The sequence below is a fragment of the Psammomys obesus genome, unplaced genomic scaffold (assembly GCF_907164565.1).
Source record: "Psammomys obesus unplaced genomic scaffold, mPsaObe1.curated_primary_1811, whole genome shotgun sequence".
NCBI lineage: Eukaryota > Metazoa > Chordata > Mammalia > Rodentia > Muridae > Psammomys > Psammomys obesus.
This window is the reverse complement of record NW_026596073.1, coordinates 33,422,928-33,436,419: the sequence shown is the minus strand read 5'-3', so window position 1 is coordinate 33,436,419 and position 13,492 is coordinate 33,422,928. Positions and strand designations below refer to the sequence as shown.

The 13,492-nt window shown below is 44.6% G+C and overlaps 1 protein-coding gene across 5 annotated transcripts in view; it reads right to left on the bottom strand.

Moving 5' to 3' along the window:
* Nucleotides 1-13,170, bottom strand: part of Intu (inturned planar cell polarity protein) — a 60,776-nt gene extending 47,606 nt beyond the window's left edge. For all 5 annotated transcript variants that reach the window (XM_055626101.1, XM_055626103.1, XM_055626102.1 and 2 more), the window contains exons 1-2: nucleotides 12,962-13,170; nucleotides 3,437-3,984 (exon numbers count right to left, since the gene is read on the bottom strand). In XM_055626101.1, coding sequence (XP_055482076.1) covers nucleotides 3,437-3,984; nucleotides 12,962-13,104 — 691 coding nt within the window. In that variant the 5' untranslated portion in view covers nucleotides 13,105-13,170. The remainder of the gene's footprint in view (nucleotides 1-3,436; nucleotides 3,985-12,961) is intronic.
* Nucleotides 13,171-13,492: the final 322 nt, after the last annotated feature.

The window sequence follows — 13,492 nt, the reverse complement described above, 5'->3', positions numbered from 1 at the left end:
AAAAAAAAAAATCCCTTTTATCCACCCGACTCACAAGCCAGACAGATGGTGGAAGTAAAGCAGAAGAGAAAACAGAATTCCTGCAAGTTCATCTACCATGGTGTGGACCTGGACCCAGCTGCTGGACATGTCCTGTGAGCAGCTGATGCAGCTGTACAGTGCCCACCAGAGGCGGTGCCTGAACTGTAGCCTGTAGAGGAAGCAGTGCTTGCTGCCCAAGCACCTAAGAAAGGCTAAGGAGACAGTATAAGTGGAGAAGCCTGAAGAGGTGAAGACCTACCCAAGGAAAATTGATCATCCTGCTCAAGATGGCAGGCAGTATGGTGGGTATGTATAAGAAGTAGAAATCAAGCTGGAGATGACTGGCCACTACCCGGGGGAGTTCTCCATCACCTACAAGTCTGAATGGCATCCGTGCCACACACTCCTCCTGCTTCATCCCCTTTGAACTGGCTGGTTTTGTGTCAACTTGACACAAGCTAGAGTCATCAGAGAAGAAGGAGCCTCAGCTGAGGAAATGCCTCCCCGAGATCCAGCTGTAAGGCATTTTCTCAGTCATCAATGGGGGAGGGCCCAGCCCATGGTGGGTGGTGCCATCCCTTGGCTGGTGGTCATGGGTTCTATAAGAAAGCAGGCTGAACAAGTGAGCACGGTGAAGCAAGTCAGTAAGCAGCTTCCTTCCGTGGTCTCTGTGTCATATTTTGCCTCCAGGTTCCAGCCCTGCTTGCGTTCTTGTTCTGACTTCCTTCAATGATGGACTACAGTGTGGCAGTGTAAGCTCCTCCACAACTTGCTTGTGGCCATTGTGGTTGGTCACAGCGATAGATACCCTAACTCGGACAGGCTGGTACTAGCACAGTGGGGTATTGCTGTGACAGACCTGACCATGTTTTGGGGAGGACTGTAGAAGGACTTTGGTACTTTGGGCTAGAAGAGCCATTGAGAGTTAAGATCTCAGTGGGATGTTCTTTAGGAGCTCGGAAGATGGGAATGTTGAGGGCAGTGCAGGAGTTAGAGGCCTGGCTTGTGAAGTTTCAGAGGGAAGTGGTGTACAGGAGATCAGGCCTGAGCAGGTCCTGAAGTTACATGAAGAAGTTGCCCACGTGCCCATGGTTCTACTCCTGGTACAGTGCCCTCTACTGCCAAGTATGCACCTATGCTCATGGGGTGTCCCCTACGACTGGCTGACTGAGGAAGAGAGGACTAGGGCTTGGCTTACTGATGGTTTCATATGTTGTGCAGCAGAAGTGGACAGCTGTAGCATCACAGCCACTTTCTGCAACAACCCTGAAAGACAGTGGCGAAGGAAGATTTCCACAGTGGGCAGAACTGCGGGCCATTCACGTGTGTATGTACTTGAAAGGAGAAATGGCCAGATGTGCAATTGTCCACTGATTCATGGGCTGTAGTGAATGGACTGGCTGGACGGTCAGGGACTTGGAAAGATCATGATTGAAAAGTTGGTGAGAAAGACATCTGGGAAAGGAGTGTGTGGATAGATCTCTCCAAACAGGTGAAGGGTGTGAAGACACTTGTGTCCTGTGTAAATACTCATCAAAAGACGACTTCAGCTGAGGGGGAGATTATAGACAGCAGCTTGGCAGCTGTTCCTAAGACCTGGCCCTCCTACATGATCACAAGTGTGTCTGAGGGTCTTGAATTGTGATGAATAGCGGCTTATTTTAGGGCACAGCCCTTGGCGTTCACACACACTCTGCATGGGGTTGCTCTTTCTTAAGTTCCTCTATTCCATATATACTAAAACGAGCATTCCACATTAAATGTTCCCATCCTCAGCTCTCTCTTGAGTATGTGGAAAGACAGTCTACTTGCACTTGTATCCAGACCACACGTCTGGCAAAAATGGCAATGATGATGGAATAGAACTACTGTTGCCGCAGTGTCTTTATATACTGCCATGTACTTCATAAGCAGCCAGGAACTTTGCTGGCTTCCTTGAGCAAGGAGGCTTTCATGCATTAAAAGCTCCAGTGCAGACAAAGGAAACACTGGAAGGTAAACCTTTCCCTAGAAGTCAGGGTTCTACCTTTCTTGTGTGGCCTTTTTAATTCCCCATGAGAAGTGTAACTGTGAGTGTGAGTCTACATGTCTGTGTGTATGTCACACACATGAGTGTGTGGGTGTTTGTTCCTATGTCTATGCAGACACCAGAACAAGAAGTTGGCCGTTTTCCTCATCACCCTCTGCCTTACTGCCTTGAGATGGGGTCTCTCACTGGACCGGATGCCTGCTGCTTTGGCTATGCCACATCTCTTTGTTTGGTAACATACAGATGCATTTTGGAAACATACCCTCAGACATGTCTCCTGAGAATTACCTTTGTGGTACTCTGTCATGTTGTCTGTCACACTGTGACACTGACTGCCTGTTTCTGATGTGCTTCTTCCATGTGAGCTCTTTACACAGGCAGTCAGATCATCAGAGCAATCTTTGTACACCTGATACTTAGCAGATGCTCAGATGTTCGGGTTAATGAACAAACAATGGAAATTGGACTTCATGGCAGACACATCTTAAAATGTTTCTAAAATTCGTGCTTTGAGCTGGGTCCACTGAAAAAATTGGTACCTTTTAGGACGGTTACAACTTTGAAGTTTTGTTGATTTTTTTTTTTTTTTCAGAGCCAGGAAGATGTTCAGTGGGTAGACCCACTTGCTAACAAGCCTGGTGAGTTGAGGTCCTTGCCCAGACCCCCAGACCCCGTTCCCACAGGCTGTCCTCTGTCCTCCACACATGTCTGGGTACATGTGCCCAGGCACAAGTAAATAAGTAACCATAAGAAAGAATATATTTTCATGTGTGATTAGTCTTTTATCTTTATCAAGCAGAATAAAGGTGCCAAATAACTCATACATTATATCACAGAGCTTAACATCAGCAATGTAAAAATACTCAATATGTTCAAAATAACTTGTATTTTTCCACTCAAAACTGGTGTGGTATTTTAGACAAGTGCCCTTACAAAGGAACTTATGTATAATACCACTGTCCTTAAGAAGGTCAACTGAAACAGTCTACAGCTACTCCAAGAACTTGGTGTCCTCAAGTGCAAACATACAATTTAAAAGTATTTTTATTCATAAATTATATATTTTGTATCATATTATTGGATACAGCTGTTACAGCCTAAGTGATCACTGTATAATCAACTTAGTTTCTTCTTGTCAGCAAACATAAGCAAGATGAAAAAATTATTCAAAACTTGAAGATCAGCTAGGCTGCTCCCTGTTCTGAACCAGCTGCGTGTGTCTCCTCTCCATGGAAGCAGTTCTTTTAAGACCATGACACATGGGGCACCATTTGTACTGACTTTATTTGGAGACTGTCCATTCTGTCTTCCACCCCAGCACTCACAGGCACTGCCCTCAACCATGTATCTCTGTAAACAAGGACTGCAGCTGGCTGCAGCACTTACCAACCAGTACCTGACCGCTCTTCATAGCAGAGCCTCCGGGCAACAGGCCATGCACCACGAGCCTCTCTCCATCTGCCTGCTTCCTGCTCCGTCTCCAGCTCCACTTGGTCTGATGGATGATTCCCACCAGCACTTCCAGGAGTTTGAGTGGCTCCCTGGCTTTAATGACAGTTAGCTTCTTGGGGTTGATGTAGACCGTCACGTCCTTGTACCGTTGCTGCACTGTGAGTCCGGTCTTCTGGTTGGACCGGTGCTTGAGGATGGACACCGGGCCACTGTCATTGCTGTTCTTTTTGTGGTTGCGCTTGGGTAGAAGTCTTTTGCTTTTCAAGATCTTGGTGAAGCGCTTAAGCTTGGGCTCATACTTCTTTCGTTCTCTGGGATCATCCTCTTCAATGATGACCTCCTTCTCACTGAACCTGACATGGTTCACATGGTTCACAGTCTGGGTCTCTGGAAGGAGGCTCTCCTCCTCATCCTCACTTAGTTCCAGGTAAAACAGTTCTCCATTCCTCTGCACACTGTCCAGCCACTCAGGCTCCAGATCACTGTATGAGAGAGAAGAGGTCAACTCAGTGGTCATCCAACATGAGAGAGACAGCTGCATTTCTGGTGTGGGAGCACCAGTAGGCTTGGTACTAGAGATGGAGGGTGGTGGTTATAGTGTTTTCAAGAATGGGGGAGGGAATCAAACAGGCAGAGTGATACCAAAGAAAATCAATTACAAGGGGGAAGGACAGACCTTTTTTTACAATGTACAGGGCTGTGTTTTATTTTTTATTTTATTTATTTATTTTTTTTTCAGGGCTGTGTTTTTAAAAGTAAAATTAATTCAGGCTCACACCTGTAATTCTAGCACTTAGGAAACTGAGGCAGGAGGACTGTCATGACTTCAAGACTAGCCTGGGCTACACAGTGAATTCCAGGCTACAAAGTGAGTGAGGCTCTGTCAAAAAAAAAAAAAAAAAAAAAAAAAAAAAAAAAAAAAAAAAAAAAAAACAAAAAAAAAAAAAAAAAAAAAAAAAAAAAAAAAAAAAAAAAAAAAAAAGAAAAAGAAAAGAAAAAAGAAAAGGCAAAACAACATCAAAAAAACTAATTCAGACAGAGGCTGGGACGTGTTCTCTGCAGTGAAATGTTCCCACACATCTAGGAAAGTGAAAACCTGAAAATTCTAGAAGGCCAGCTTTACAGAAGGAGCAGGTACTCTAACCAGCAGCTGCAGAGAGCAGATACCTGGGCCTGTGGAGCTGCCCACAAGCTGGGAGAGAGTTCAAGGGCTGAAGTGTCACCACTGCTGGGGTCACACACTTGCTTTTGATTTGTCCCCACCCCTTATAAGCAACCCCTTACTAACTCCTGCTAGGGACCCCAACAGAACCTCACTGATTCACCAAGTTAGATGCTGCTGTCTAATCCACCATGGGTTCCCCCTATGGGGTGAGAAGATGTATAAGTGTGTGTCTTCCCAGAAAAATCCCTCACATGACATTATGGTAGCATGTTTAGCTCAAAACATGCTCCAGGTCTGTGAGAGACTCGTCTCAAAAAGCAAGGTAGAGTGCAATAAAGGCTGATAACGTTATCAACCACTAGCCTCCCCATGTGCACACCTGGGCAAGCGCGCACACACACACACACACACACACCATGAATCCAGCCACTTGTGGCTACAGCTCACTTTGGACATCTCAGAATTCACATTAGCCATTGAAAGTATGATCACATCCATAGAAACCAGTTGTGTGAAAACCACAGGAAAGCATCCTATTTGCATAGTGAGTACTTGGGACAGCTTCAGGCTTCAGTTAGAACAAAGCTAAGCAAAGTGTACTCTGTTCAGATAACAATTTTCAGAAAAGCAGCCTTCATCTTTCCACAAACTGCAACCACGGCTAAAACAAACCAGCTATAATCATAGTTCAGAATGAACTGAGCTGTAACGTATAATTTCTGCACAACTCCTCATTAGAGGTAATACTATGAAAAGTAAAGCTAACGCTTTACATAATTCATCCTGTGGCTGTAAAAGAGGATAGATGGGAAGCTGGCTATTAAAAAACCCAAATTATCGCCACTAAAATTATCGAGACAGCATTAAACAGAAACTACATTCATTCTGTGGTAGTTAACTGATCATACTCTGTCCTGTTTGGAGTTGCGGCTGCCTTCCGAGCTGCCGCTATTTAACGTGACACCTGTTTCCTTGTAAATCCACCATGTGGGGACAGCCTTAAGCTGATCACCCTGGTGGGGAAGTATGTAATCCAATGGCTCTCGACCTTCCTAACACTGTGACCCTTTAATACAGTTCTTCATGTTGTGGTGACCCCCACAACCCTAAAATTATTTCCTTGCTACTTCATAACTGTAATTTTACTTCTGCTATGACCTGTAATGTAAATATCTGTGTTTTTCAATGGTCTCAGGTGACCCCTGTAAAAGGGTCCTGACCCACAGGTTGAGAACCACTGGTGTAATCTGTGTTCTGATCATTCAACCAAAAAGAAAAGGTTTGCTCTGCTCTTTTAACTGTTTATTAGCAACTCTGGTTCTTTAACTTAAATTCTGTCAAATACTGCTTTCTGAATACCATGAAAATTAGTCCCCCAAAATATCCTATCCTTTTATTGGCTTGTCACTAACTTTTATTGCCCCCGTCACTAACTACAGATACCAGCCAATGGCCGCTTCAACCTCACCTTCTATCCTCACAGAGGTTACTGTTTAATAATTCCACAGCTCCACTCTGAAGATCCCAATAACTGTGTGCCTGCTGTAAGCCTTTAGGTGACAAATGAACAATGATCTTCAGTGGCACATTCTGGACAGTATCATCAGGTTTCACTGTGGTTGACACTATGAAGTGTCCCCAAACACTTATATGCTAATGCTTGTTCCCAGGCAGTGGGCTAGAGAGAACAGAGCATGAGGGTACCATCCACTGATGTCACAGATGACAGGGCTGTGAGGAGGCAGAGACCAGTAGGAGCATGCTCTCAAACTGTATTCTGTCCCCCTCCCTTCACAGCTTCCCTCCACGTTAATGCACTGTTTCCCCCACAAGCCTGGAAACAGAGCCAAGGAACCATTGCTTTGAACTCAGGAGCCAAGATAAATCATTCCTCCCTCAACTAGCTTGTCACAGTGCTGAAGAGTGACTGGCGCCAAATAACTGAGCTGTGTATCAACTTCAACTACAGATGCTTTGCTTTATCACCTCATCCCTTCAGTTTGCCACGTTCTTCATATTAGATGCATGAGCACTTTTTCATTTGCTACATAGAAGGCCGGTTCATCTTAATCATTAAAATCTGAGTATGAGTTCACCTTGTGGTTATGCTTTAAAGATCCAGGTGGGCAGAATGTAGCAAATACATAGGGCCAGCCACTGTGGTAAATGAAAACACTTCTGATGTGATAGCGAGTCAGCCTAGCTGATAAAAGTACTTGCTGCCGAGCCTGACAACCTAAGTTCGATTCCTGGGTCCCACATGGTGAAGAGACAGAACGGACTCCATCCACAAAGTTGCTTTTTTTTCTCTACACATCCTACATTGCACATATGTACGTGTGCGCACACACTTAGAAATACACACAATAATAATAAGCAAAAGTAAAGTTAAAAAAACCTTTGCTTTGTGGGTAAAAGACTCTGGAAAAGACCCCACGATGATGCATACAGTAGGTACAAGACAGAGGCATGAAGGATAAACGGTGGGAGAGAGTTAGGGAGCAAAAGAAAAAGAGGACTTAACAACCGGCTTTCACAGAACAGGGAACAGGGCAGACATCGGCTTAACGGAGAGGTGGATGCTGGGAGACTGGGCATGGGCTGGGAAACTGTGACAAACCACAGGAGACTAAGAGGAACTGATGATGAGTGGCAACACGATATGCTGGGTGGAACCCTGGAACCAAAACGCAACAGTAACAGGAGAGCTGTAATATCCAAATGAAGTCCCGAGTCAGCTCAGAGACCATCCAGCAAGTAACAGCTGCGAAAGTTGTTAACATGGGGAGGTGGTCTGTCCTAGATTCATTCTGTTGCTGTGATAAAACACCCTGACAAAAGGCAACTAAGAAAGGAAAGGTTTACTTTAGGTCACAGTCCCAGAGGGACAGAGCCCATCAGAGTGGGATACCATGGCAACAGGAAGGAAGGCATGAAGGTAGAAGAAGGAAGCTGGATGATCATATTTCATGCACACAGGAAACAAATGGGATTATGCCATAAATCCTTAAGATCCCACCCCCAGTGATGTACTTCCTGCAGCAAGGCTCCATCTCCTAAAGGTTCTATAACCACTCCAGATAACAACCCCAGTTGGGGTTCAAATGTCTAAAGACATGAGCCTATAGGAGACATTTCATATTCAAAACGCAACAGGAGCTAGAATCACCTAGGAGACAAGTCTCTGGTCATACCTGTGAATGACTATATTGGGCTAGCCTCTGGGCAAGTCTATGAGTGTTCATCTGTGTTAGGTTAATTGAGGTACAAACACCTATAAATGTGGGTAGCACCATGCCACGAGCAGGGGTCTTGGACTGAACAAAGAGGAGACAGTTAGCCAAGTATTCATTGACTGTGTGGGCAATGCGACCAGCTGCCTCAAGTGCATGCTGCCATGACTTCCCTTCCATGATGGACCCTCAAACTTAAGTCAAATAAACCCTTCCTTCTTGAAGTTATCAGGTATATTGTTACACCAGTGAGACAAGTAGCTAATACATCATGAAAGGAATATGAATCTATCTGGCACATGATCAGTGGGCTCCAGCCTGCCTCATCTCTTCTCTCATCTTGGTCCTCTGTCTGCTGATAACATCTGAATTTCACCTCTGACAGTCTTCCACAGGAAAAGAACTTTCAAACTAATCCTAAGGAATCTAAGGATGGGAAGCCACTGAGCTTTTGAGTAGAGCAGGAAAAATGGTTTAGAACTGTGTTGTCTTTTAAAGATTTATTTTAAATGCACTTTTATTAATTCTTTGATAATTTCACATAATTGCATTTTGATCATATTCACCCTGACTTCTCCCTCTAACTACTCTCAGATGCACCCTCTCCTGCATCCCCACAGCTTTGTCTCTTATTATTTAAAGAACCCATCAAGACCAATACTGTTGCTATACATTTCTGGGTGTGGAGCCATCCATTGGAGCTCAGTCCATCTACTAGGGCCCACACCTTTCCCCAGAGACCATCATTCATCCACAGCACCTAGTTAGGGGCAGGGATTCATGAACCTCTTCTCCCTCCATGCTAGAGTGTTAACTCACTTGATCTTATGGATCTTCATGGCAAATCTTTAGATCTGTGTGCCTGTAGAATCCAGGAAACCAGAAAGGGATCACTGATGTGGAGGAGAATGAAGGAGACTTATTTTTAATGGGTGTGTGTGTGTGCGTGTGTGTGTGTGTGTGTGTGTGTGTGTACACCTGCCAAGGCAGAGGCATCAGATCTCCCCAGAGCTGGAGTTATACATGGGTGTGAGTTGCCTGATATAGATGGTAGAAATCAAACTTGGGTCCTCTCCCAGAACAGTACAGACCATGCCCCTAATCACTGAACCTTCCAATCTTTTGTTGTTGTTTTTTGAGACAGTATTTCTCTGTGTGACAGTCCTGGCTGTCCTGGAACTTCCTTTGTAGACTAGGCTAGCCTCAAACTCACATCAATCCACCTGTCTCTGTCTCCCAAGTGCTGAGGATTACCACACCCAGCTCATCTCTCCAATCTTTAGAACTGTGTTTGAGAAAGTAAGTTCTTGCAGCTGGACGGAGAAATGACTGGAAATAGAAGCAGAGCATCCAGATCTTTTGGAGGTGATGCCCGTGAAAAGAGAAAGAGAAAGAGAGAGAGAAGAGAGAAGAGAAGAGAGGCATGCCCTAGTGGTAAGGCAGTGTGGAAAGGGAGAGGACTGAGGACTGAGATACAGTAAAAGATGTGAGCACAATCAAGTGTAAAGACATAAAGCAAGAGACAGTGATGAGAGGATGGATGAGGCAAGGAAGAGAATTCTCTTTAACACACTGAGCTAGAAGTGGAGTGAGGTGGCAGATGGGAATTATCATTTTCATTATTAACCTACTTTCATGCTAGTTATCTTACTGAACTACATGAGTTTATAAAAGAACTAATTAAAAGTAAAGCTGGGGTTCAGAACAGGAGAAAAAGGGGGAACTATCACCTTGAACAGAGGAAAATAATATGGCATCATGAATTTGATCCCATAAGTCACTCATGTTCATGTCAAAACCCAAGGAAAAGGTAACCATTGCTCTAGACAAACAATAGAATTCTAATCAGAAAGAAAAGAGAGAGCTGAACCACTATAGCAACAACATAAAAAAGAAGACAACAGAGAAAAATGACTGCATTTTTATAAAACTGGAAAATCCAAAGCCACCTACAGGGACAGAAAGCAAGTGGTTATAGGAAACGCTTGGTCTTAGACATGTGGGAAAACATCTGGGTGAGATAGAGTGTGCTATGTTGATGGATATATGTGCAGATTTTCACATATGTCTCAATAAAGATGCTGAAAATCCAAGGCAAGATTTAAAGGAAGTATTTTCTTTCTTCTCTAGCTAATTTTATTTTAGGTAGAAGTTTTTCATATTTTTTTTTCAGCTAAAATCTATTTTACAGTCACCCCTCTTCTTGCACATCAGCCCTAGTTATAAAATTAACAATGGCAAAAGAAAAACACTAAAAAATTAAAAATTGATGTCATAAAATTGACAGCTTTTGGCCAACATGAACTAATCAATGTTGGTTCAATGAAACATTAACTGCAGAGCAGAGCGAAGAAGCCTGTCTCCACTGCTGAGGAAATGCCTGGTTTTCACCATCCCAGGTCTGCAGCAGTCAGTGGGTCCCTTAACCCAACTCCCTCAACAGTTTTGCCTCTGAAGCCTCCCTGAGGTCATGCACACATGCCAGGTTTAGACATGACGGCATCCTTTACCTAAAACCCCCTTCTACCACAAGACTAAAACAAACCTACCAAAAGAACCTTGGCCCAGACAAACGGCTCAGCATGTAAGGGCACTTGCTGCCAGGCCTGATGGCCTGCTTTTGATGCCCTGAACACAAATGGTAGTTGGAGAGAATCAACTCTTCCAAATTATCTTCTGATTTCTCTACTGTGTTATGGCAACTGTGGGCAAGGACACACACCTGTGCACACACACACATACACATGTAAACACACAGGCACACAAATAAACACATGTGCACATACATGCATGTGAACATATGCAGGCTCATGCACACACACGGACACACACAGTCACACTCTAAGAACTATTTTAAAACCCTACCAGAATGTTATCCTAAAGCAATTTCATCTCAAAAATAATAAACTTACTAACTGATGGTCATATGCAGGTCGGTCTGCATTTTGATTACCAGCATGCATGGAATAATAACTTGCAATAAGAAGAGTCAGACGGTAACTGGAATCTTGAAAGTCCAGGCTATGTAATAGGTCTTTCTTACTAAGTTTCATGAAGACCACAAAGGTGACAGGGAATGCCTACCTCTCTGACTTGAAAGGTTTAGGCTCATAGTCCTAAGCCTTTCGTCAGGGTGGGTCTTCCCAAAGCTGGATGACCCAGCTTGCACTGTAACTGCTGCACCGGACAGTAAATACCTAACATTGTAACAGACTTGAACAAAACCTTCATGTCATACACATCAAAAAGGCACGGGCATAAAAATCTGAATTTTGGTAGGATGCAACCGGCTAAACTTTTTGCAACAGGACAAGGACACTGGAATATTTGGAGTGCTGAGTTAATGACTGATAACGACACAGACACATGCACTCTGGACCGTGGGATACTTAAAGGTTTTCCTACAAACTTCTCAAGTTCCTCATTTCTAGAAAATCCCACTGGACGCTGGGTACCCTGTCAGGAGTTTAGGTCTGGATTTCTAGAGGCAGCGTTTGTACGTCCATGGTAACTGTACACGTTATTTCTAGGATAAAAGGATGTGACGAAGATGCGGAGAGATCAAGCACAGGACTCCCAGCCTAATGCTCCCTACAGCACGATAAGGTTCTGTGTAGCAGAAAACTTGTGAAACACCCGTGCCTGGTCAGTGTAAACAACCTAGAATCACCTAGTAAGACAGTCTCAGCTGAGGAACTGCCCTAACACAGATGGCTCCGTGGGCATGTTGTAGGGAACCGTCATGATTGTTAACTGAAGTAGGTCCCAACCCACTGTGGTTCTTTCTATGTAAGAAAGCTAGCTGAGCAGAAGCTTGCCAGCCAGCATCGCCCTCCATGCTTTCTGCCCTGCAGCTTGGCTGAGCTGAGTTTTTGATTGGAGGTATTGCTATGCAGAATAGCAAAGCAGGTCTGCCTTCAAGGTCCTGCCTTGACTTCCCTCAGTAATGGACTGTGACCTGAAATTGTAAGTCAAGTAGACACCGTTCCTCTACGTTGCCTTAAGTCATAATTTCTCATCACAGCTAGGACACAAAGCTAGAACAAACCACAAATTTTAAAATCATTTTTAAGATGACAACAACTTCGAAAAATTGATATTATCACATTGGTTCAAAATTTTAAGAATACATTCGAACTGTACTAAGCTTCTAGAAGGATTTAAATAGGGTTTTCCCTAACTTTTAATGACAACTAAAAAAGAAAGAATGTGTTACATACTGTTGAAGATGGTCACAATTATTTGTAACTGCTAGTTCTAACTACACATAAAATGTTATCCTAAAACTATGGATGGCCTTTGGGTAACCCTTCTATTACCAGTCATTCACTGTAAATTACCACTGGCTTTTCCAAGTCCTTAATCCACAGGAACACGGATAGATTCCTTAAAAAAAGTAAAACTGTGACGCAAAATAACTCATTCATTTATCAAGTATTTTAACTGGAAAAATAAAACGTTGGAGTTGAATAGAAAAATACAGCACGAATATCCTGAAGCCACAACGGATGCCTTTATATTGAGGCTCTGTTATCTAGTCACTTCCGTAAGTGGAAAACACCTCCACAGTTTAAAATAGTTGCCTTATAAAGTGTGCACGGTGCCTCTCCATGGTAAATACTCAGGAGTCTGTGGGTGCAAAGGGGCCTCAGAGGTAAGGTGCATTTGCTGCTCTCGGAGAGGACCGGAGTTCAGTTTCAAACACTTCAAGCGCCCGTAGCAGTGGCTCACAACCGCTGGTAGTTGCAGGGATCCAAGGCCCTCTTTTGGCCTCTGTGGGCACTGCACTCATGTGCACATGCCCACGCAGGTACACATAATAATAATAATAATAATAATAATAATAATAATAATAATAATAATAAATTTTCTTAAGAATGCTCTGGAGTCAGAAGGCAGCGCTACAGGGCAGGGTTCGGGGGCACCACAGACATCCCACACAGAGCAGGGCCCACCAGGAGGCGGGGACCCTCTTATCCGGATACCGCAGGAGGCAGGCCAGCACCCTACTCCCCGCACGTGCTCACGGGACCGAGGACCCACAGTCCCCTGGAGCCTTACGTGTCGCTGCTGGCTGAGGAGCAGGAGCTCAAGTCGCTGGCTTCGGCGTCGGCCTCCTCCTCTTCCTCCTCCTGGGAGGACAGGTCTCCGGAGAGCTCTGCCGGGCGCCTACTCGGGTCTCTCCACGCAGGGTCCGCCATCATCACTGTCGCGAGAGCTCCAGTGGGGACACTCAGACCCCAGAACCCGCCAGCCAGGGCTGCGGTCGCGCCGCCATTTTGCCAGGCCTGGTCACGTGATCCAGGTGCTCAGCTGCGATTGGCTGGGGCGCTGGTTGCCCGGGAGACGGAGAAGCTTCCCGGTAGAGACCCGGAGCTTTGAAGGGAGCCAATGAGTGCCCTTTCCACAGGCCGAGCAACCTTCGCTGCTTGGCGTTTCCCCACCCGCTTCCAAGAGGGGAGCCAGGCAGAGATTTTTTTTTTCCCTTTTTATTTTTTTTTCTTTCCCGATTTTGAGTCTCTTACAGTTTGTTCTTTGTCTTGTTTTCTTCTTCTTCTTCTTCTTCTTCTTCTTCTTCTTCTTCTTCTTCTT